The sequence below is a fragment of the Phocoena sinus genome, chromosome 1 (genome assembly GCF_008692025.1).
Source record: "Phocoena sinus isolate mPhoSin1 chromosome 1, mPhoSin1.pri, whole genome shotgun sequence".
NCBI classification, from domain to species: domain Eukaryota; kingdom Metazoa; phylum Chordata; class Mammalia; order Artiodactyla; family Phocoenidae; genus Phocoena; species Phocoena sinus.
In genome coordinates, this window is record NC_045763.1 from 100,471,573 (window position 1) to 100,498,155 (window position 26,583).

General features: G+C 36.5%; 1 protein-coding gene across 1 annotated transcript in view; it reads left to right on the plus strand.

Annotated features, from left to right (window-relative positions):
• CAPZA1 (capping actin protein of muscle Z-line subunit alpha 1) overlaps positions 1 to 26,583 on the plus strand; it is a 48,475-nt gene that overhangs the window by 8,046 nt on the left and 13,846 nt on the right. The window contains exons 2-4 of the mRNA XM_032634968.1: positions 15,641 to 15,704; positions 23,353 to 23,404; positions 24,587 to 24,650. Coding sequence (XP_032490859.1) covers positions 15,641 to 15,704; positions 23,353 to 23,404; positions 24,587 to 24,650 — 180 coding nt within the window. The remainder of the gene's footprint in view (positions 1 to 15,640; positions 15,705 to 23,352; positions 23,405 to 24,586; positions 24,651 to 26,583) is intronic.

A 26,583-nucleotide genomic window follows, 5' to 3' on the forward strand; every position in this document is an offset into this window, starting at 1 on the left:
CACAGCCTATAGGTTCTAGAACTTGGCTGTTTCTCATCATACCCCTATTTCAACCACTCTGGAAGAAGCCACCATGATTTCTCATGTAGATTATTGCACTGGCCTCTCTGGTCTCCCTGCTTCTGCTTTTGTCTCTCCATAGGCAGTCTGTCCTCAATGAAACACCCAGAGTGATCTGGTTAAAAAATGTAAGTCAGAATATGTCACTCCTCTGCTCAGAATCCTTGAGTGGCTTCCCATCTTTTTCAGAATAAAAGTTTTTACTCTGACTACAAGTCCCTACATGATCTGGGATTTACCTCTTTACGACTTATGTCTCTGACCTTATCTCCTACCTATTCTCCCCTGGTCCTCTCTAGCCACACATCCTCACTTAATGGGTCTTTGCATTTGATCTGTCCTTTGGAGTTCTCTTCCTTCTATATCCCTCACTTCCTTCAGATATTTAATCCGAAATTACCTTCTCAGTGAAGCCCTCTGTGATCATCCTGTCCAGTTCCAATCTACCATTTTATATCCTCTTTCCCTGCTTTATTATTACTCCTTAGCATTTATCACTAGCTAGCATACCATGTAGTTTAGTTGTTTAATCTCATCTATTGTTGGGCTTCCCTGGTGGCACAGTTGTTAAGAATCCACCTGCCAATGCAGGGGACACGGGTTCGAGCCCTGGTCCGGGAAGATCCCACATGCCGTGGAGTAACTAAGCCCATGCATCACAGCTACTGAGCCTGCTCTCTAGAACCTGCGAGCCACAACTACTGAGCCCACATGCCAAAACTACTGAAGCCTGCGCGCCTAGAGCCCGTGCTCTGCAACACGAGAAGCCACCACAATGAGAAGCCCGTGCACCCCAATGAAGGGTAGCCCCTGCTCGCCACAATTAGAGAAAGCCTGTGCACAGCAACAAAGACCCAATGCAGCCAAAAATAAATGATCATAAATAAAATAAATATTTAAAAAATCTTATCTGTTGTCTCTCTACCCACTATGATGTAAGCTCTGTAAGGACCATATACTGTTGAATCACCATTGCCTAAAACAGTGCCTTCATAGTAGGCCTTCAGATATTTGTTGAATGAGTGAATGAATCTTGCTTGGATAGTATTTTTTTTAACATCTTTATTGGAGTATAATTGCTTTACAATGGTGTGTTAGTTTCTGCTTCATAACAAAGTGAATCAGTTATACATATACATATGTTCCCATATCTCTTCCCTCTTGCATCTCCTTCCCTCCCACCCTCCCTATCCCACCCCTCTAGGTGGTCACAAAGCACCGAGTTGATCTCCCTGTGCTATGCCACTGCTTCCCACTAGCTGTCTATTTTACGTTTGGTAGTGTATATATGTTGGATAGTATTCTTAATTTCATAGTTAACTAACTCTTAAGAGGGCAGACTAATTTCCAAGTTTTGCGAAGCCATATTGAGGACTCCAGTACTTCCAGATTAATTTTTGTTAATGGAACTTCCCACACAGAAGGCTTTGGCAGTTCTCCATTACCTTCAGAATAAAACCAGAATTGTTAGCGTAACTACTGCCATCTGACTCATTTTACTCTTCCTTTCGCTTTTATTATCTCCAAATCTGTTTCTGCCAAACTGGTCTGCTTACAAAACACTGTTTTTTCCCTACCTTTTTTTATTCTTAACAGTTCCCTTATTTGTAATGCCCTCCCTCTTTCTCCCACCCCCCCGCCCCCACTATTTAAAGCACTTTGTAGAGCCCAGCTTAGATCCCCTTCCCTGTAGTTGTCTTTAACCAGCCCAACCCATATCCATCTCCTTCCTAAGAGTTCCATGTTGTATATTGTCTGTAATACTCATTTGGCAGTTTTGGTGCTTTGAATTAGTTATTTTTAAATGATTGACACATCTTTACTGAGGGCTATTGTTTGTATAAGTTGTTTTGCTAACAGTGGTAAAGTATACAAAGATTTGAAAAGCCAGGATGCTGACTGTATGCTTATCTTATGTTATTTGTATCCACTGTGAAGATTTGCACTTAGTATTAGCTTAAGGTAGTGGCTTTCAACCTTGGCAGCACATGAGAATCACCCTAGGAAGCTTTTAAAAATTCTGGTGCCCAAGCTCTACCCCAGGTCTATTACATCAGAAGCTCTGTGGGTGGAACCCAGACATCAGTAATTTTAAGGCTCCCCAGGTGGTTCTAATTGTATAACTGTTCTTCAGAACCAAGGCTTAAGGCAAAAGGGAATTTGTTGGCTTACTTCTTTTGCCATTCTCTTTTTTTATTTTATTTTTTTTGGCCGCGCCGGGTCTTAATTGCGGCATGCGGGATCTAGTCCCCCGACCAGGGATCGGACCCAGGCCCCCTGCATTGGGAGCTCAGGGTCTTACCCACTGGACTACCAGGGAAGTCCCTGCCATTCTCCTTTTTGTCTTTATCTTTAGTACTCAGCTCACCTCAGTGCCTGGGACCTGATAAAGTATAGTTTGTTTTGTTTTGAGTGAATGAACAAATTGGTAAACACAAAGATTCAATAACATCTAGGCATTTGCTTAGGGAAAGAAAGTTAAGTATCTGCTATGTCTAAGTCCGTCTCATGTTACCTCATTGGATTCTTAAAGTAGTGCTAGATATATGAGCAGGTATTATACTCACAGATGAAGAAACTAAGACCCAAGTAATTAAGTGCTAAAGCTGGCATGTGAAACCAGATCTGACTTCCAATAATTTTGAAAAAAAAAGTAAATTTGGTAAAAAGATATACCTTTAAGTTAGAAATACCATAACGTGCCAGATATGCCAGATCTTAAAAGCAAAATGCTTCTTCCCACTGCATCTGTTTCCAAGCCAGCATGGGCCCTCACTGCTGAACTCTGCCTGTTTGGACTTGGCATTTGCATCATTGCTTTCTGGCATGTGAATCTCAAGGCGTTTGGGTTGATTTTCCCCTGATTTCTTAATTTGGTCCTGATTATTTCCAAAACAATACTCATTGTATCTGGCCGCTTGGAACTTTTTACCTATCTGCCCACTCTCCTAGGATTGGGGGTGAGAATGTGTATTTTAACAAGTCGCTTTTGTGATCTTTTCACTCACTTTAGTCCTTTTTTCTAACCCATTAGAACACTATATCTCAGACTTTTATATTTCCTCAGTTCTTGATCTAGACATTTAGGTAAATCCTCTAATTAAGCCAAATAGGGTCCTTTCCCTCCTTTCATATGTATATCAATGCTGTTTTGCATTTAAGATCAGACAGCTTTTTTATCTTTACTGAGATTGAGCCAGTACTTTTTTTTTTTGACTTAAGGCTTTGTCACTTTGAACTTCTAAATGAACACTAAAGATATATACTTGGAAATCTTTTTACCTACATTTTGGATGTATTATATTAGGATAGTCCAGAGTGAGGGCTGAGGAATGATTTCCTTCTAACTCGGTGCATAGAGAAGTTGTAAATTAAAAGGGAATGGTTGGGAAAGATAACTAAAAAACAAAATAGGAGCTATTTTTTGGTTCTTAAATGTAAATTTTATGGTTAAGTATGTTGTTTTTATATACTGTTATACAGCGTAAAATACAATGCTGACTGACTACTGTTAAAGAAGATTAATCTGACACTTGTTAAAATGATAAGAAGACTTTATTCAATACTTTTGTATTAGGGGAGAGAGATTGAGTTCAGGTCCAAATAAGCAAAGACTGCTGGGCATGAATAGCCAACAAGCAAGTGAGCGGGTCAGTAGGTGGAAAATTACTAACAGGAGACATCAGGGGTAGAAGGATTCTTGCTAACAGAAGATCGAGGACTTATACATCAAAAGTTGGGGACAAGGAACTTGATCAGATATCAAGAGTGGGGGAATTCTCTTTAAACTGAGAGCAGGATTCTTGCTAAGACTGGGCTAGGCAGGCCATAGACAGGATGGGGCCAAGATAAAAGACCTAACTGAGAAGAGGGCTCAGAGAAGCCTAACTAAAGTTTGGACAAGGAGAAAGTCTTTGGCACTCCAAGTGTGTTATATTATTACTTTAATAAATCTTCAAGCTGTTTTCCTTAGCATTGGTAGACTTTTTAAAAATGAAATTGCTCTACTTAAACTTGCCTGCCTTCACTACCTGTTTGTCTATATCTGACAAAACTTACAAGTGGTTACTAATAGAACAGTTTCTAAGAAATACTTGAAATGGCTTTTAAAAGAGTATACATAAAACAAATTACTTGGAAGTGTCGCCATCTTTTTTATAATGTTGATTCTAATTTAGACATATCTATGCTTTTTAAACCTTAGGCCTTACTGATAATGATAAATCAAAATAAACTATCAATATATACATCTAAAATTTTATTTATTTTTTTGGCCACGCCACACGGCTTGCAAGATCTTAGTTTCCCTGACCAGGGATTGAACCCTGGCCCTTGGCAGTGAGAGTGCAGAGTCTTAATCGCTGGACTGCCAGGGAAGTCCCCTAATTGCATTCTGAATCTTTATAATATCTCCAGGCCTAAACTGGGAAAATAATATTTAGCTTATTTAGAATTTAAAAAAACATAGCTAACAGTAAGTTTATTAAGTAAAACCTTTTATTCCATATGGCCTTGGAGATCACTGAAAATGTATTTTTTTCTGAAATTATAGCCCCAAATTAAATTCTCACTAGCCTCTGGGAACTCTCTGCCAGCAGGGATTTTGTTTGATAAAGGCACTGAAACTGGAATTCTAGAGCTAGTTTGCTACTGAAATACATGCATGTCAGCAGCTTGGAACCATCTATTAAATTATTGCCCCAGGCAGTTTATTGTTGATACTCTGAAAGCCTTAGAAGCAGACCAAAAAAATGAACTACATTGAGGCAAGATGTGTTTTAAAACAAACAAACAAACAAATAGCATCCTAGGGTGAGAGAGAGATGAATGGGCAAAGCACAGAGGTTTTTTAGGGCAGTGAAAATACTCTGTATGGTACTGTAATGGTGGATACATGTCATACGTTTGTCCAAATCTATAAAGTGTGCACCACAAAGAGTGAACCCTAATGTAAGTTACGGGCTTTGGGTGATAAAGATGTGTCAGTGAAAGTTCATCATTTGTAACAAATGTACCGCTCTGGTGCGGATTTTAATAATGGAGACTGTGCACGTGGTGGGACAGAGTATATGGGAAATTTCTGTATGTTCCTCTCAATGTTGTTGTGAACCTAAAACTGCTCTTAGAAAAAATAGTCTTAAAATACATAATAATAACAACAGCAGTAACATCCTAAATATCTTCAAATAGGAAAAACTGTCTTAAAAAATAACATTGAATTCCATGCAAATATAACTTTCTTACCAGGATAAGAATAAGGTATTATCTCTTTCTGGAGGAGGAATGCAACTGCTTATCCTTGAATACTTCTGGAATGATGTAGAATAAAAATAAGTAAAATAAATATGTATGAAAGCACAATTTACAACTATTTTTTTGAAGTATAGCCTAGTTGAAAACATGAGTAAACTTTGAAAAGATGTATTATCAATTTAAAGGGAAGCAGAGGGACTTCCCTGGTGGTCCAGTGGGTAAGATTCTGCACTCCCAATGCAGGGAGCACAGGTTCGATCCCCGGTCAGGAGCTAGATCCTGCGTGCATGCTGCAACTAAGAAGTCTGCATGGCAACTAAAGATCCCGCATGCCACAGCTGAGACCTGGCACAGCCAAAATAAATAAATATTTAAAAAATAAAAAAAATAAAGGGAAGCAGAGTAGAGTCACTTTGAAAAACTTTTTTTGGTCAAAAAAAAGTTGTTGATATTTATAGTTGATGAAGATTGTAATGATGGAGAATATTAGGTGACTAGGACCCAAAGAACTTCTGGAAGAGAGGAATTATTTTCTCAATAATTTGAAGGCTTTGTTCAGTTTAATAATTTAAAGCAGCAATTATCTTGCTGTGACTGCTTAATAATTGACATTTACTGAGCCTCCGTATTATATTTTAAATATTTTGCCAAAGACTTGACATATATTATCTTATTTAACCTTCACAGCAATTCTAAGAAGAGATACTATCCCACTTTAAGGAGAGGCTGTGATTCAAAGAGATTAAGAGACTGAAATTCAAATCCAGGTCTGTCCAACTCCAGAGTCTTTATCTTTCCATTTTGCCATAGTACCTCATAATAATCTTAAAAGCTAAGTGCACTTCCTTAGTGTCATTTTATTCAAAAGGGATTTTGTAAACATTTACTAATTGCCTATGTGCCGTTTACTTTGCTAGACCCTGTATAGGATAGAAAAAGAAAGCAAGGCAGTTTGCCCAAAGAAAACTTAAGTCTTTGGGAACAGGATGGTACCTATTGAACTAATTGTCAACAGCAGTTATATTTTAGGTGCTATGATAAATGTTCAAAGTATGGTAGAAGTAACAGAGGATTCTTGAGACTTTAAGTAATGGGGAATATATCTTTGAAAGAAACAGATTCCCCAACCTTGGAAAATAGGAGTGATTTAGACAGGCAAAGATGAGAGAGGCACAAACTCAAGGACAGTGTGAGTAAAGGCCCAGAAGTGAAGTCTTTAATACACTAATGAGGGAGATAAAGATTTTCATAGATACCTTGCTGGCAGAGATTTGGCTCATGAAGTATACAAAATTTCGGCAGTATAAACTGACCTGGGCCTTGCTGATAATTGGAATATGGATATTATCTAGTGAAAGATTTCTTCCTTGGCTGTCTGGAATTATCTACCGAGCATTCACAAAGAGCTGCAGTTGTTAAATATTCAACTTCAAATTCTTTTGTTAAGGAAACTATTTTAAAAGGTAGTTATGAATAGATGTAATGTTGAAATGTGTGGGGTCTGTTATTAAAAGATTATTTAAGGGAATTCCCCGGAGGTCCAGCGGTTAGGATTCGGTGCTTTCATTGCCTAGGGCCTGGGTTCAATCCCTGGTCAGGGAACTAAGATCCCACAAGCTGCGTGGTGCAGCTGCATGACAAAAAAAAAAAAAGATTTGAGTTTTATAAAAATTTTGTAAATTTATTTTTCGACTACATTTTCTAAAATTTCTTACTAAAATTAACAAAATTAGAAAATTAAGCACTTTCTAGGGAACAATGGGATATATTACTTTCTCAGTTTCATTTCTAAATTTCAGTACAGATATTAGTAATATAAAAATGAAAATTTGAATATTATAAGGATTGAGTATTTTACTTTATTTTCCTTTTTGAAGAGGTAAGAGGATAAGAAGAATGGGAAGAAACTGAAATCTAAGAAAACTTATCTTTCATTGATACTTATAGACTTTAAATTGCCCCTATTTAGGTTAGAAACATAATACAGTGCATTCCATGAAATTAACATTTTTGGAATATTTAAATATATGAAGGGGTAGAATTGTGTATGAGGCTTGAGTTACTCCCCCTTTAAAATATATATGGAGTTATACCCTTTACCGCAGACACTATCATATGAATGCTATGTACAATGAACCTGTTACTTTATGCAATAGGGACTTTTTTTTTTTTAAGCAGAGTGAAGTTTTTGTTCAACTAAAACATCCATATCAGTGATTCTCAATTAGGAGGGGGGCTACATGCCTCCCCTCCATGGGATATTCCTGCTGTCACCTTTCTTTCCCCATCCCAATCTTGAGAATGATTGACTAAATTACTGTTACTGTGTCATCCCTCATTTGTATTGCAGCAAAAATATTTTTGCAGTCACTAGCTGCTTAGCCATTTCTCTTTCCCCTTTTGCTTGTGCCAGTGATTTTGTTTACCTCTGTTAAATTTCATCTTGTTAGTTTTGACCCAGTTTTGAAGCTGGATGATAAAATTTTGACTTTTAAAGTTATTATTTATCATTTGATTTACCCCTCCCAACTTTGTGACCACTGCAGCTTTCACAAGGAAAGCTTTGTCTCAATTCCTGGTTTAAAAACAAAATTGTAAAAGGGCTAGGCCAAATCCATCAGACCACACTATAGATAATCCTCCTGAATTTTAATACCTATTAGTACTGCATAGTACAGATGATTGTCTAGTTCAGTGCCACCCCTTTGTACGTATGTGACCTTGGACAAGGCACTTCTGATCCTGTTCCTTCATTTACAGTAGGGATAATAGTCTCTTCCCTGCCTATTTTTAACAAGCTGTTTTAAGATCAAAAGAGAGGTTATGAAAGAGTTTTGTAAACAATAAAATAGTATTCATTCATTTACATTCCTAGCTTGTGCCAGGTCTCAGTCCTAGGTATACAGCAATGAACAAACATAACAAGTTCTTATGCTATATGCTAGGAGTTGGCAGATCTGGTCCACTGCCTGTTTTTATATGTCCTAACAGCTAATATATTTTGAATGGTTAGAAAAAAGATCAAAAGAAGAATATTTCATGATGTGAAAATTACATGAAATACAAATTGCAGTGTCTAATGTGTTAATTAACTCAATGAGGGTAATCCTTTCACACTGTATAAGTGTATGTATATCAAAATCATCACATCATACACTTTAAGTATCTTATAACTTTATTTGTCAATTGTACCTCAGTTAAAAAACAAAGTCTTACTGGAACACAATTATGCTCATTAGCTTACAGTTGGGACAGAGATCATGTGGCCCACACAGCTGTAAAATATTTACTGTCTGGCCCTTTACTTTAGCAGTTTGCAGACCCCTGCTCTGTGCTCTTGGAATTCTTTTGGAGGTCTTGAGCAGTAAAAATAAGTATATGTTCAGTGGTGGCAAGTTCCTTGAAGAAATTTAAAGCAGGTAAGGGGCAAGAATTATGAAGGGTGTGGAGGGTATAGTAGCTAATTTATGGAAGTCAGAGAAGGGTACTTTAGTAGGTGATATTTGAACAGAAACTTAAATGAAGAGGGAAATGAACTCTCTGATAGAAGAGCATTTCTGGCAAAAGGAATAAAAATTGCAGTAGCCCTGAGGTGGGAGTGTAGCTATAGGTCTAGGAGCTAAACAGTAGGAGAATGAGACGGTGAACCAAATTGTAAAAGACCATGGAGCACACTTTAGATTTTAAAGTGATTATATAAATATATCATTACAATTTCTATTACAGGTATTCCTTCAATATATTTTTATGGTATTATTATAGTGACAAATCAACTTAACACTTCAAAGCCTGTCTTCAAAGACTGTCAGATGTTTATCTAATACTAAGTATGGTCATCCCATGGAGGGGGATTGGTTCAGAGACCCCCGAAGATGTCAAAATCTGAGGATGCTCAAGTCCCTTACATAAAATGGTACAGTATTTCCATATAACTTACGCACATCCTGCCATATATTTTTTTTTCTTTTTCTTTTTTTTTTTTTTGTGGTACGCGGGCCTCTCACTGTTGTGGCCTCTCCCATTGCGGAGCACAGGCTCCGGACACGCAGGCTCAGCGGCCATGGCTCACGGGCCCAGCCGCTCCGTGACATGTGGGATCTTCCCGGACCGGGGCACGAACCCGCGTCCCCTGCATCGTCAGGCGGACTCTCAACCACTGCGCCACCAGGGAAGCCCCTGCCATACATTTTAAATCATCTCTAGATTACTTGTAATGCCTAATACAATGTAAATGCTATGTAAATAGTTGCTAGTGTATGGCAGATTCAAGTTTTGACTTTTGGAATTTTATGGAATTTTTTTTTCCTCTGAATATCTTCGATCCTTGGATGCAGAACCCATAAATACAGAGGGTCGACTGTAATCAATCTTTTTTACTAACTCTCAGAAGGTAACATGGGGACTGTTGACCATGACAGTGTTTTTTTGGTTTGTTTTTATTTCTGGCTGTGTTGGATCTTTGTCGCCATGCGCGGGCTTCTCCCTGCAGCGGCTTCTCTTGTTGCAGAGCACGGGCTTTAGGCGCACGGGATTCAGTAGTTGGGGCATGTGGGCTTGGTAGTCGTGGTGCAGGGGCTTAGTTGCTCCACAGCATGTGGGATCTTCCTGGACCAGGGATTGAACCTGTGTCCCCTGCATTGGCAGGCAGATTCTTAACCACTGTGCCACCAGGGAAGTCCAACCATGACAGTGTTTTAGGACCCCATGTTGGCATCTAATGATAACTACATTTCTTTTAACTGCTCATTTAGAACTTTATCCTTGCCAAGTGTATATATCTTCAAATCTCCCCACTTTCATTTAAAATCTAGATGTTTTGGTTTCTATAATTGGACATATCTCTGGTTCTTGATATTCTCAGATAATTTTCTAAAAATTATTTATTGTATGGGGAATGTTGGCATGCCCCTTTTCTGCTTTTTAAAAAAATTTTTTTAATTTTTTCATACAAATAATTTATATTCCTTGTACAACTTTTTGAAGATAGAGATAAGCCAAAAAATAGATGAAAAGTATCTTTTGTAATACTACTATCAGAGGTAGTCCCAGTTAAGTTAGTAGCTATACATATATGTAAATATATATACTTAAAAAAAAACAGGAATACATCATTTTGCAGCCCTTTTCACTCAACAGCATGATAAATATCATCCCATGTTAACAGATAGAACACTTCTCAAACTCTTTCACTTTCAGGACCCATTTACACTCTTAGAAATCTGGTTGTTTTTTCCCCCAGTTTTATTGACATGTAATTGACATACAGCACTATAAGTTTAAGGTGTACAGCATATGATTTGACTTACATACATCATGAAATGATTATCATGGTAAGTTTAGTGAACATCCATCATCTCATAGATACAAAAGTAAATAAATAGTTTAAAAAAGTTTGCTTACGGTGAGAACTCTTAGGACCTACTCTCAACAGCTTTCATATATAAAATACAGCAGTGTTAACTATATTTATCATTTTGTACATTACATCCCTAGTACTTATTTATCTTATAACTGGAAGTTTGTACCTTTTGACCCTCTTTTCCCACCCCTGTCTCTGGTAACCACAAATCTGAATTCTTTTTCTATGAGTTTGTTTTTGAAGTATAATTAACCTATAACACTATGTTAGTTCGTGTTATACAGTGTAGTGGTTTGATATTTCTGTACATTTCAAAATGATTACCACAATAAATCTAGTTATGGTATGTCACCATATAAAGATTGTGCATGAACTATAACCCTTAATAGTTATTGATTATATTCCCCACACTGTACATTTCGTACCAGTCACTCATTTATTTTGCAACTGGAAATTGTACCTCTTAATCTCCCTCACCTATTTCTTTCCTCTCCCCACCCCCTCCCTTCTGACAACCACCTGTTTATTCTCTGTATCTGTTACTCTTTCTGATTTGTTTTTTAGGTTCCACATATGAGTGAAATTATATAGTATTTGTCTTTCTTTGTCTGACTTATTTCACTTAGCATAATACCCTCTAGGTTCATTCATGTTGTTGCAAATGGCAAGTTTTCATTCTTTTTTATGGCTAATATTCCATTGCATATATATGTGTACACACACACACACCACATCACATCATTATCCATTCATCTAGGTTACTTCCATATCTTGGCTATTGTAAATAATGCTTCAATGAATATAGAGGTGCATTTATCTTTTCTACTTAGTTTTTTCATAGAAATTGAGTTTTGGTTTTTGTTGGTTGGTTGGTTAGCTTTTTTGTTTTCTTTTTTTTGGCTGCACCATGTGGCATGTGAGATCTTAGTTCCCTGACCAGGGATTGAACCCGTGCCCCCTGCAGTGGAAGCACGGAGTCCTAACCACTGGACTGCCAGGGAATTCCAAGAAATTGAGTTTTTATTTATGTGGCTTGTATGTATTATATTAGATATTAAAACTTACAGATTTTTAAAACAATTCATTTTAATATAATGATAAATTTATTGCATATTAACATAAATGGTTAGTGTTTTGTTTTTTTTTTTAAAAACCTTTTTTTTGAAAATGCAGAAAGAATCAGTAGAAAAAGTAGCATTGTTTTACATTATGCAGATCTTTTAAATATCTCCATTCAGTTTGTTATGCTGTGTTGTCTTAGTTTGTACATATTGTTCTCTCCACGGGGAATGGTGTCCTTGGTATCTACTCATCCTCCAATCCAGCTCAAACATCACTGCCTTTGAAGGTCACCCCAACCCCTCCTTATATACGTATGTAGAGTTGATTGCACCTTCCTTTGTGCCTCATTGTGCCTTTTAATGTTTTCTATATTACTATCTAGGTGACAGATCCTTTGCGAATAGTGACAATGTCTTATTCAGTATTTAATCTTTATTTACTGACTCTTCTCTTCCTAGCTGCTCAGTAAATGTTTGCTGAATGGGTGAACTGCTACTTTTTTTTTTTTTGCGGTATGCGGGCCTCTCACTGTTGTGGCCTCTCCCATTGCGGAGCACAGGCTCCGGACGCACAGGCTCAGCGGCCATGGCTCACGGACCCAGCCACCCCGCAGCATGTGGGATCTTCCCAGACTGGGGCATGAACCCGTGTCCCCTGCATCAGCAGGCGAACTCTCAACCACTGCGCCACCAGGGAAGCCCAAACTGCTACTTTTTTACATGCAGAGTCATTTCATCCATTATCCAAATGACTGTTTTTCAATTATGGAAATTCCATCAGATTTTATAACTTTTGAAAATTTGTGGATATTTTCATAAATATTAGTAACTTGAACTTTCAATTTGGTAACTTTTATGCATCCAAACGTTAATAAGTAGTATGTAGAATATGGCTGTGGCTTTTTTCTTTTAAGGGAAATTGCTTTTGGGGTAGTATATGAATATATTTTTGAATTACACACACTTAATTTTGCTTGACCGAGGGGAGTTTCATAATTATGTAAGGATTATGGGACATGCACCTTGACAGAAAGTGGGATAGACCATAGCTGCTCAACAGACTTGCCACAAATAGACTAAAAAAATAGGTTTGCTATTCAAAATAGGCTTGCTAATTTCTTAAATAAGTGATTGACACCAACAGTTGACAAGTACAGTAATATGATTAAGTGTACATGCCAGAGCAGATATACACAGTTGGAAATCCATATTGGAACTATTAGTCCTGTGTAATATAATTCTCATGAGTTGAGCAGCATTTCTTACTTCCTAATTAGAACCCCTCTTTTTATTTTTGTTACTCAGTTAATTTAAGAGCTTTATGGAATATTTCCTCTTAATCTCCACCAGTTTTCATCCCAGAAAAATAATATATTAGTGACAGTTACCTGTCACATTAGGGTTCTCAAACTGTATGTGCATAAGAATATCCTAAGGTGTTTGTGATATAGATTCCTCATACTTGCTTCCTGATGGTCCACATAAAAGTTTTGTCTTCTAAGTCTTAAGAAGTCATACAGAATTTTATAGCTCAAAGAAATTTTGCAGATCTCCTAATCTCTTTTAGGAGTAGGATTATTATGAGGAAACTCAGAACCAAAAAAGGTTAGCAATGTTTCCAGAATCACAAATCTAGTTAGTTAATGGACCAACAGAGCCAGTAATTAGAATCCAGGGTTTCCATTCTGCCTTGTTCCATGAATCAGTAGGCCTTTCTTGACTGAAAAGATAAGTTTGGCTATGGAGCAGCTTTTCTTTTACTCTTTTTAGAATCAGAGCAAAGTCACGTAAGATCTTCCATATAAACCTAGGAATTCTAAAGTTGTAAAGTATTTCCATCTTTTTCTAATTCTCTTCTCAATCCCAGCTTTATTTTCCAAAGATTCTTAAGTCTTTTTTTTTCCCCCTTAAGAATGGTTTGACTTTGATGATAACCTTAATTTGACTGGGTCAGTAAGAACTTAAAATTGTTTGAAGGAAATGGAAGAAGTCAACAGAGGATGCCTATCTGGAAAGTAGAGCTCAGTTTATTGTCAGATATACCATGTTCCTCTTTGCCCCTCATCAGTGAGTTGATCATCTTTATACTCATCACATCAGATATTAGGTAATTTTCAGTGTCCTTTCTCTCACAGTGTGTTAGAATTATACTGAGAGACCCATTTGAGGTCAGTCATGTTAACATTGCTAACATCATTATTACATATGTAGAGATATAGATATAGCTAAATGATATTCCAAATTGTTTTTTTCTTCAATATAGGTTTGTATGTTCTTTGTATTTCATATTTTACTTGATGAGAGATGAGAGACTGATTTGTATGGCAGACTGAGTACATGGTTTTACCTTACCTTTTATGCCAAAACTTTTAAAATGAAAAAGTGGAATGGGAAGAGAAATAAATTAGTAATAGTTTAAGTAGTGTCATGGGAGGATATCTATTTAAGGAGCAAGAAGGGAAGAACTCAGAACAGTCTTGGAGTGGATTAGTTGGGGAATTGTTCTCTAAACTTACTGGACCACTTGGCTCCTCCTTTCATTCCCATTTGGGCTAAGCTGCAGACGAATAGTATTTGTCCTCAGAATGTAGCAATGAGAATGAGCACTGGGAGCAGAGAGGCAGGGCAGTGCCCCAGGGAGCCTGTGGCCTTAGGAGGCTCACTCAGAAGGTAATCTGCTCACACATTCTCGGCAGCAAGTCTACTCTTTCCCTTCCCTACAATCAAGGAGACAAGCTACAAGTAAACAGAACAGGCAAACTAAATTGAATTCAAAGAGGAGCAACAAACATTTGTGGGAAACCACTATCATGAAAGAGGCACCAAACTCAACAAACAGTATATCTAAATTCTTAAGAAGCAGTCAATAAAACAAGACCTTAAAATAAGTATGGTTAATAACTGCAAGGAGACTGAAGAGATTATTGCACACACAAGAAATAAAAGTCTTCGAAATTAAAAATAGAACAGTTAAAATAATTGTCTGAAAACAAAATGGGCACAGCTGAAGAGCATGTTAGTGAGTTGAAAAATGGAGCTGAGGAATTCTCCCTACATAAGGCATAAAATGACAAAAAAGGTAAAACAGGAGAAAAAATTAGTTATGCAGGTTAGATAATAACATTTCAGCATCCGTCTCTAATCAGAGGTCCAGAAACAGATTGACAGTAGTGGGCAGGGGAGAGAATCATAATAAATAACAAAAGAAATATTTTCCATGGCATTTTTAGGACCTTTAGTACAGTGCTGAATAGTTTAGGTGACAGGAGTCATCTTTGTCTTGCTTTTAAAATTAGTGACACTGCTCATGTTTCATCATTATTGAATAAGCCGTAAAATTTTAGTAGATAACCCTTTATAAAGTTAAGGAGGTTTATTATACTAAAAACTAGTAGTTTCGTTCTTGTTTTATGATATTTGGATGGGTGTTGAATTTTGTCTTTTTTCCAGCATGATCACAAGGTTTGCTTTTAATTTGTAAGTTACATTGATTTATTAGTATTGAATCATTCTTGCATTGGGATAAACACCATAAACACAAATTGGCATAATACCAATTAGCTAATATTTTATTTAGTTTTGCTGGTGTTCATAAATGAAATAGGATCATAGCTTTCTTTTTGTGACTGCAGTATATTTTGACCAAAAATTGATTATTTAGCTTTTTAAAAAGAAAAATTCAAAATTAAAGCAGCATGTATATCCCCAAATTAGAACAAATCTATATTGATAATAAACACTTTGAGATGTTTTGTGAAAAGAATATCTGAAGGCTCCTAAACAGTAAGGTTTAAACAGAAAATTATATTTCAAGGGATGTGATAAAAATTTTGTTAGCTGTTAATTCCTTCCTCTCTTACATGCTACTCTTCATAATTCTTTTACTAAAAATTTTATTTCTCTTTAGGTACGCATAGCTGCTAAATTCATCACTCACGCACCCCCAGGGGAATTTAATGAAGTGTTCAACGGTGAGTAAAGATTTGTACTCAGTTATTTTAAACCCTCCTTAATCACATACGAGCACTTATTGAGTTTGCTATCTTTTAATCCTTATAACATTATAGAATATAGCTAAGGAAATCAAAATTCAAAAAGGTTAAAATAATTTAGCCCATATCACCCAGCTGGTAAGTATCAGAGCAAGGATTCAAACCCAGGTCTGAGTCAAAAGCATGCTCTTAACCCATACATTAGGGTACCTATCTTATGTGAGAAAAGATTTAAAGTAATTTAATACTGATAAATGTAGAAACAATGTTTAATTGTTTTATATCATTATAAAATATAGCTTAAATCTCTTCAGTGCTTTTACTCAGGAAGTGCCATAGCATAGGACATTTTCTAGAGCCGCTGGGGCTGAACTGACTGTATCTGGGAAGCTTGTTAAATATACAGATTCCAATGTTATCCTCTTAAGATTCTCATTCGTTAGATCTGGGGTAGAATGGGCAATCTGTTTTATCAAGTTCTCCAGGTGATTCTGAGTCACAGCCAATTTGGGAACCACTATTCCTATATATTTACAATCTTCCATTCTATTTACTATGTTAACACAACTTACAGAATGAAAAATGTAAATGAGGCATTATAACGTTGTGTTAATATCAATCATCATAATCCCATTTTAAGTTATAAATTAATTCATCTTAAAGTTCCCCTTAAGTAAAATCATAATCTTTGTGCATCTTGGTTCATTTTAGCAAACATTTATTTTGAAATTCTAGTTTTACATTAGAAGGTTACCTGCTTAAAATATCATGTAATAGAACGTATAGACTACAATTCTGCAGCCTGTGGAAGGAAAACCACATTCACAGAAACACAGACAAAATGAAAGGGCAGAGGACTTCGTACCAGATGAGGGAACAAGATAAAACCCCAGGAAAACAACTAAATGAAGTGGAGATAGGCAACCTTACAGAAAAAGCATTTAGAATAATGATAGTGAAGATGATCCAGGACCTCGGAAAAAGAATGGGGACAAAGATCAAGAAGATGCAAGAAATGTTTAACAAAGACCTAGAAGAATTAAAGAACAAACAGAGACGAACAATACAATAACTGAAATGAAAACTACACTAGAAGGAATCAATAGCAGAATAACTGAGGCAGAAGAACGGATAAGTGACCTGAAGACAGAATGGTGGAATTCACTGCTGCAGAACAGAAAAAAGAATGAAAAGAAATGAAGACAACCTAAGACACCTCTGGGACAGCATTAAACACAACAACATTTGCATTATAGGGATCCCAGAAGGAGAAGAGAGAGAGAGAGGACCTGACAATATATTTGAAGAGATTATAGTCGAAAACTTCCCTAACATGGGAAAGGAAATAGCCACCCAAGTCCAAGAAGTGCAGAGAGTTCCAGGCAGGATAAACCCAAGGAGAAAAACGCCAAGACACATAGTAATCAAATTGATAAAAATTAAAGACAAAGAAAAATTATTGAAAGCAACAAGGGAAGAACAAAAAATAGCATACAAGGGAACTCCCATAAGGTTAATAGCTGATTTCTCAGCACAGACTCTACAATCCAGAAGGGAGTGGCATGATATATTTAAAGAGATGAAAGGGAAGAACCTACAACCAAGATTAATCTACCCAGCAAGGATCTCATTCACATTTGACGGAGAAATCAAAAGCTTTACAGACAAGCAAAAGCTAAGAGAATTCAGCACCACCAAACCAGCTCTACAACAAATGCTAAATCAACTTCTCTAAGTGGGAAACACAAGAGAAGAAAAGGACCTACAAAAACAAACCGATAACAATAAAGAAAATGGTAATAGGAACATACATATTGGTAATTACTTTAAATGTGAATGGATTAAATGCTCCAGCCAAAAGACACAGGCTCACTGAATGGATACAAAAACAAGACCTATATATATGCTGTCTACAAGAGACCCACTTCAGACCTAGGGACACATACAGACTGAAAGTGAGGGGATGGAAAAAGATACTCCATGCAAATGGAAATCAAAAGAAAGCTGAAGTAGCAATACTCATATCAGATAAAATAGACTTTAAAATAAAGAATGTTACAAGAGACAAGGAAGGACACTGCGTAATGATCAAGGGATCAATCCAAGAAGAAGATATAACAATTATAAATATATATACACCCAACATAGGAGCACCTCAATACCTAAGGCAAAGGCTAACAGCTATAAAAGAGGAAATTGACAGTAACACGGTAACAGTGGGGGACTTTAACACCTCACTTACACCAATGGACAGATCATCCAGACAGAAAATTAATAAGGAAACAGAAGCTTTAAATGATACAATAGACCAGATAGATTTAATTGGTATTTATAGGACATTCCATCCAAAAACAGCAGATTACACTCTCTTCTCCAGTGCACACGGAACATTCTCCAGGACTGATCACATCTTGGGTCACAAATCAAGCCCTGGTAAATTTAAGAAAATTGAAATCATATCCAGCATCTTTTCCAACCACAACAATATGAGATGAGAAATCAATTACAGGGAAAAAAACGTAAAAAACACAAACACATGGAGGCTAAACAATACGTTACTAAATAACCAAGAGATCACTGAGGAACTCAAAGAGGAAATCAAAAAATAACTAGAGACAAATTACAACGAAAACACAACGATCCAAAACCTATGGGATACAGCAAAAGCAGTTCTAAGAGGGAAGTTGATAGCAATACAAGCCTACCTCAACAAACAAGAAAAATCTCAAATAAACAATCTAACCCTACACCTAAAGGAACGAGAGAAAGAAGAAGAAACAAAGCCCAAAGTTAGTAGAAGGAAAGAAATCATAAAGATCAGATCAGAAATAAATGAAATAGAAACAAAGAAAACAATAGCAAAGATGAGTAAAACTAAAAGCTGGTTCTCTGAGAAGATAAACAAAATTGATTAAACATTAGCCAGACTCATCAAGAAAAAGAGGGAGAGGACTCAAATCAATAAAATTAGAAATGAAAAAGAAGTTACAGGGGTTTCCCTGGTGGCACAGTGGCTAAGAATCAGCCTGCCAATGCAGGGGACACGGGTTCAAGCCCTGGTCCAGGAAGATCCCACATGCCGCGGAGCAACTAAGCCTGTGAGCCACAACTACTGAGCCTGCGCTCTACATCCCGTGAGCCACAACTACTGAAGCCCATGCACCTAGAGCCTGTGCTCCGCAACAAGAGAAACTACCGCAATGAGTAGACCCCGTGCACTGCAACTAGAGAAAGTCCACGCACAGCAAGGAAGACCCAACGCAGCCCCCGCCCAAAAAATCAATAAATAAAATAAATTTTAAAAATAAAAATAAAAAGAAGTTACAACAGACACCACAGAAATACAAAGCATCCTAAGGGTCTACTACAAGCAACTCTATGCCAATAAAATGGACAACCTTGAAGAAATGGACAAATTCTTAGAAAGCTATAACCTCCAGAGACTGAAAGAGGAAGAAATAGAAAATATGAACAGACCAATCACAAGTAATGAAATTGAAACTAATTTAAAATATTCCAACAAACAAAAGCCGAGAACCAGATGGCTTCACAGGTGAATTCTATCAAACATTTACAGAAGAGCGAACACCCATCCTTCACAGACTTCCAAAACATTGCAGAGGAAGGAACACTCCCAAACTCATTCTACGAGGCCACCATCACCCTGATGCCAAAACAGACAAAGATACTACAAAAATAAATTACAGACCAATATCACTGGTGAATATAGATGCAAAAATCCTCAACAAAATACTGGCAAACAGAATCCAACAACACATCAAAAAGATCATACATCATGATCAAGTGGGATTTATCCCAGGGATGCAAGGATTCTTCAATATACACAAATCAATCAGTGTGTTACACCATATTAACAAATTGAAGAATAAAAACCATATGATCATTTCAATAGATACAGAAAAAGCTTTTGACAAAATTCAACACCCATTTATGATAAAAACTCTCCAGAAAGTGGGCATAGAGGGAACCTACCTCAACATAATAAAGTCCGTATACAACAAACCCACAGCAAACATCATTCTCAATGGTGAAAAACTGAAAGCATTTCCTCTATCAGGAACAAGACAAGGATGTCCACTCTCACCACTATTATTCAACATAGTTTTGGAAGTCCTAGCCATGGCAATCAGAGAAGAAAAAGAAATAAAAGGAATACAAATCGGAAAAGAAGAAGTAAAACTGTCACTGTTTGCAGATGACATGATACTATACATAGAGAATCCTAAAGATGCCACCAGAAAACTACTAGAGCCAATCAATGAATTTGGTAAAGTTGCAGGATACAAAATGAATGCACAGAAATCTCTTGCATTCCTATACACTAACAACAAAATATCAGAAAGAGAAATTAAGGAAACAGTCCCATTCACCATTGCAACAAAAAGAATAAAATACCTAGGCATAAACCTACCTAAAGAGATAAAATACCTATATTCAGAAAACTATAAGACACTGATGAAAGAAATCAAAGATGACACAAACATATGGAGAGATATACCATGTTCTTGGATTGGAAGAATCCGTATTGTGAAAATGACTATACTACCCAATACAATCTACAGATTCAATGCAATCCCTATCAAATTACCAGTGGCATTTTTTTACAGAACTAGAACAAAAAAATCTTAAAATTTGTATGGAGACACAAAAGACCCTGAATAGCCAAGGCAGTCTTGAGGGAAAAAAATGGAGCTAGAAGAATCAGACTCCCTGACTTCAGACTATACTGCAAAGCTACAGTAATCAAGACAACATGGTACTGGCACAAAAACAGAAATATAGATCAGTGAAACAGAATAGAAAGCCCAGAGATAAACCCATGCACCTGTGGTCAACTAATCTATGACAGAGGAGGCAAGGATATACAATGGAGAAAAGACAGTCTCTTCAGTAAGTGGTGCTGGGAAAACTGGACAGCTACATGTAAAAGAATGAAATTAGAACACTCCCTAACACCATATACAAAAATAAACTCCAAATGGATTAGAGACCTAAATGTAAGACTGGACACTGTAAAACTCTTAGAGGAAACCTAGGAAGAACACTTTTTGACACAAATCACAGCAAGATCTCTTTTGATCCACCTCCTAGAGTAATGGAAATAAAAACAAAAGTAAACAAATGGGACCTAATGAAACTTAAAAGCTTTTGCAAAGCAAAGGAAACTACAAACAAGATAAAAAGACATCACTCAGAATGGGAGAAAATATTTGCAAGCAAATCAACGGACAAAGGATTAATCTCCAAAATATATAAACAGCTCATGCAGCTCAATATTAAAAAAAACAAACAGCCCAATCAAAAAATGGGCAGAAGACCTAAATAGACATTTCTCCAAAGAAGACATACAGATGGCCAAAGAGCACATGAAAAGCTGCTCAGCATCACTAATTATTAGAGAAATGCAAATCAAAACTACAATGAGGCTTCCCTGGTGGCGCAGTGGTTGAGAGTCCGCCTACCAATGCAGGGGACACGGGTTCATGCCCCGGTCTGGGAAGATCTCACATGCCCTGGAGCGGCTGGGCCCATGAGCCATGGCCGCTGAGCCTGCGCATCCGGAGCTTGTGCTGCACAATGGGAGAGGCCACAACAGCGAGAGGCCTGCGTACCGCCAAAAAAAACTACAATGAGATATCACCTCACACCGGTAAGAACGGGCATCATCAGAAAATCTACAAACAACAAATGCTGGAGAGGGTGTGGAGAAAAGGAACCTGCTCGCACTGTTAGTGGGAATGTAAATTGATACAGCCACTACTATGGAGAACAGTATGGAGGTTCCTTAAAAAACTAAAAATAGAATTACCATATGACCCAGCAATCCCACTACTGGGCATATACCCAGAGAAAACCATAATTCAAAAAGACACATGCACCCCATTGTTCATTGCAGCCCTGTTTACAATAGCCAGGTCATGGAAGCAACCTAAATGCCCATCGACAGACGAATGGATAAAGAAGGTGTGGTACATACATACAATGGAATATTACTTCGCCATAAAAAGGAGCGAAATTGGGTCATTTGTAGAGATGTGGATGGATCTAGAGACTGTCATACATAGTGAAGTAAGTCAGGAAGAGAAAACCAAATATTGTATATTAATGCATATATGTGGAATCTAGAGAAATGGTATAGATGATCTTATTTGCAAAGCAGAAATAGAGGCATAGACGTAGAGAAGAAATGTATGGATACCAAGGGGGAAAGGGGTGGGGAGGGAGGAATTGGGAGACTGGGATTTACACATATACATTATAGTTACTACGTATAAAATAGACAGCTGATGGGAACATACTGTGTAGCACAGGGAACTCTACCTAATGTACTGTGGTAACCTAAATGGGAGGGAAGTCCAAAAGGGAGAGGATATCTGTATGTGTATGGCTGACTCATTTTGTTGTGCAGTGGAGGCTAACACAACATTGTAAAGGAACCATCCTCCGATAAAAATTTTTAAAATAATTTAAAAAAAAAGAAGGTTACCTGCTTAGTTAGAGGAACTGTGTAATGTTCATTTGCACTTGGCTCAGAGTCCCACAAATTGTAGAACAATTTCCACTGGTAAAATCAATGATGCAGAACAAAAGTAACTAGGAGAACATATAAATGTTATTTACAAGGAGTGGAATACTACAATAGAAGTAAATCAAGACACTCTTCTTTATAGACTTGTTTTTTGGATATTTGAGTAGTAACACCAAGAAAAATAAATGCAGCCTTTCTTCGCCTAGTCTCTCTTCCATATTGACCAAATGTAAATTTTCAACAAAGAGCTTTTAGAAATACTCCTACGACTTGAACTTTATCCAGCTGATTAGCTCAGATAAATCCTTGACTTAACAAAAATTAGTGGTCTTTGTAGTTAGAAGTACATTGTTGTATTTCTGACAACTGAATGTACTTTATAGGATTATCATGAGAATAATTGATACCAAAGCATTAGATTGAGTTGGCAAGCTACTTATGACATGACGGCTGGCTTTTAATGGCATGCTACACATTGGCCTCTGCCAGCCCCTTCTTTCAGAAGCTCTAAGAGTCAGTTGCCTTTGGCTTATAATCAGCCTTCTCTCTTGGAGTTAATGCTTGGTAGTTTCTTAGTAACAAGGACACACCTTTTCCAAAAGAAAAGTGACTAGACTCTTGACATACAGCTTTTTAAAAAGATTGTAGGCCCCACATTAGATTCTCTAAAGAAAAATATTTTCAGTAATTTCACTGCCACTGACTGAATTGTGCCTTTCTTGGTCTGATGTTACAGAAAAGCCTACAATTCTTAATCTATTTTAAAAGGATTCTTTAGATACAAATAAATAGTCCTAACTGTAACCTTCTGTAAACCATGTTTTTCATTTGCTATGAAATTCCTTGAGAATTTATTGTTAGATTATTATACCACAAATAATTCTGTGTAAATCTGTGAACATTAGCATCTGTTTGTGTACATTTTTAGAATTTCTACATATGCAGTACATCCAAAGACTAATCTTGCAAAGCCCGGTTTTCTAAAAATCCAATCTAGAAATCCGCTAAAATTTCTCCAAGTTTGTCTTCTACTGAACATTTGAATTTTAACATCTTTAACGTTGTTTTCCTCCTCAGATGTCCGACTACTACTTAATAATGACAATCTCCTCAGGGAAGGGGCAGCACAGTAAGTATCTTTCTAAGTCCACTTACTTGTTATTCTAATATTGGGTAAACTATGTTGATAGTAAACTAGTACCTGAAAACTAAGTTTAAAATACCTCAAAATAAAGCAGTTGGTTTTTAACGATTTTAGTGTTTTTATTTTCCCCTTGGAGAAAACATGTTCCCCCAAAATGTTGTTTACTTCCTTAAAGTTTATTTTATATGGTCTTATTTTTATTTTTGCCTAGATTTTCCCTGTTAAAGCAGGTTTAGTTCTTTTAGTTCCGGCTGAATTTTTTTGTAACTGCCAGTTATAGAAAGATTAGGCTGCGATTGAGGAGTGATAATGTTTCTCAAATTGCAAAAAAATAGCAGATATTCAGAGTTAACCATAGAATAATTGCATTATTATTCTACCCAATCATTGGCTCCTTATCACTGTCAGGCTAACTAATGTTTCTAGAATATCATTTTCATTTTGTCCTTGTCCTCAAAAACATTAGATTGGTGGTTGGTTGGTTGGTTGGTTTTCTTGTCTTCTTCAAATCTAAATACTATCTAGCTTTCTAGGGCCCCTGTTCTCTGACTTTATCACTACTGTTCTTTATTCTTCAATACAAAGTAGTCTTTCAGTTACTGTCTATCCAACTGGCCCAGAGTTCCTCTGTAAAGAGGAAATGAGAATTGGATAATGACTGGGCAAGTGTGGGGTGGGGAGATGGAACAAGGATTTTGATGCAGAGCAACAAATAATTATTATTAAGGCATTTGGTGTGATACATAATTTGTTTAGATTTTGGTGTGATACATAATTTGTTTAGATTTTAACTGTAGAAAATGTTTTAAGAATTGCTGCCTGGGAAAGTCTTCTGCCCTGTCCATACTGCTTTTTCAGAACTCATTTTGGGACCAGGTCCTACAAACCTAAAATTTGCACAGCATCACTATAATTGCCATAATGAACGATACCCCAATTATACATTCTCTTTCACTGTTCTGTGAACTACCTTTTTTTCTTCCTTTTGGCTGTGCCACATGGCATATAGGATAGTAGTTCCCCAACCAGGGATGGAACCCGTGCCCCCTGCAGTGGAAGTGTGCAGTCCTAACCACTGGACGCCAGGGAATTCCCTGAACTATCTTTTATATTTATTTATATATAATTCTTTTCTCTCCTTCTTCTCCCTTTAAAAAAAAAAAACAGTGCATTTGCCCAGTATAACATGGATCAGTTCACACCTGTGAAGATAGAAGGATATGAAGATCAGGTAATAGTTGTTTCTATTAGATAGACTGTGCCTGGAAAGTAGTAGAAATACTATAAAACAGATGTCTGAAGATAAGATGCTGAATAAATTCATGTCTTAGTATTCTTAGCTTTTGTAGGTATTCTACATATTAGGAAATTCTTCCTTCCTCTGAAAATACTAGGAGTTTCTTTGAAGAGAGAGCTGTCCCTAACAAGAACATTAAAAGTAAAAGGAATTGAGTTTTACACAAGTTTTCCAGCTGTCTCTAATTCTCCTCGGTAAGAATAACAGGAGACATTATATTTAACGGGAAAACAAGAATTCCTGTTCCAATACAGGAACAAAGCAAATACATATTCCCATTTTTACCACAGTTATTAACATTATATGAAAGGGCTTTACAAATTCATTAATGTACACTTCAAAGGCAATATGGCACCAAATAGTAAATGCCTTTTAAAAGTCTGAATCCCCTTTGAACCCACAAGTCCATAGAATTTATCCTAGGGAAATAAGTATATAAATGTGTAAAAAGATTATTTGAAGCAAGGTTTATGATAATGAAAAATTGGGAACAATCTAAATGTCCAACATTAAATTAAATATCTATAAAGCAATTATACTCCAATAAAGATGTTAAAAAAAATTTTTTTAATAAAATAAATAAATAAATAAAATATCTGTAGGCCAAAATCCTATGTAACCATTGAAAACTGATAGAAATATTGAACTGGGAATATGTTCATGATATAGTAAGCTAAAACATAAAGCAATATGTAGCATTATGCTAGTTTATTTTTTAAATAGATATTTAAAGGAACAGTTATACTATATTAGAATCTGCATCTTAAATTCTGTGAAAGTTACATCTTACTTTATACGCCACTAAGAAAGAGAAAACACTGTCAGTTAAACTATGACACAGTCCTAAGATGCTGTCAAGTTTAAGATGTATCCCATTTTATGAGATGTAAAATCATGAGGGGAATGTATGCATCTTTAGACTCAGAAATAAAGTAGTATATAGATGTGCATAGAAATGGAAATGTGGGAAAATATACACCAAAATGTTAACTCCCTATGTTGGGATTACAGGATTACTGTAATATGTTTTGTTTGTTGTTTTTTGTTTGTTTTAGTTTATATTTGTGCTTATCTTTATTTTCTCAATGGAACTAGATTAATTATAAGTATAAAAGACAAAAAAACTGAAAAATAAATGATAAATATTGCTTACAGTTGATACTGTATACTTCACTAATACAGCAGAATTATTGAAATAATAAGGTCTGTGTCCAGATATATGATATAAGAACATTCCCATATACATGTGGTAGCCAGCTTAAAAATATCGTCAAAAGGAGTTCACATTCTTAGCCACAACAACAACACATTACCTAGACATAAAAGGAAAATATGGAAAGATGTTTGAGTTATTAAAGTAGATGGCATCACTGCATATAATAGAAAATCAACTACAGTGGGTTAACTAAATAGAGACTATTTTTGTCACATAAGAAGTCCAGAGGTAATATTTTGGGATGTTACGGCAGTTCCATATCATCAGAGATGCAAGTTGCTTCTAGCTCTCTGTTGTGCCATCCTTATGTATGGTTTTCATTATCATGTTCTCAAGATAGCTGATCCATCTCTGGGCACTGAATGCATGTTCCAGGAAGGAAGAAGGAGGAAGGTGCAAGAGGTGCTATTGGCTGTTCCAGAAGCACCTTCCACTGATAAATTGTTGCCAGAATGCATATCACTTTATCATTCCTAGCTGAGAAGTGTTGTCTCTTTAGTTGGACATATTGCCTTCTTGAAAACCTTTGAGGTTCTATTAGTAAGGAAAAGGGAGAGAATGGATATTGGATAGGAAACAAGCAAGAGTCTGTCACACAGTTCATATATACCCACCCACACACACATTTTAATCAGAGAAATGAATGGAAAA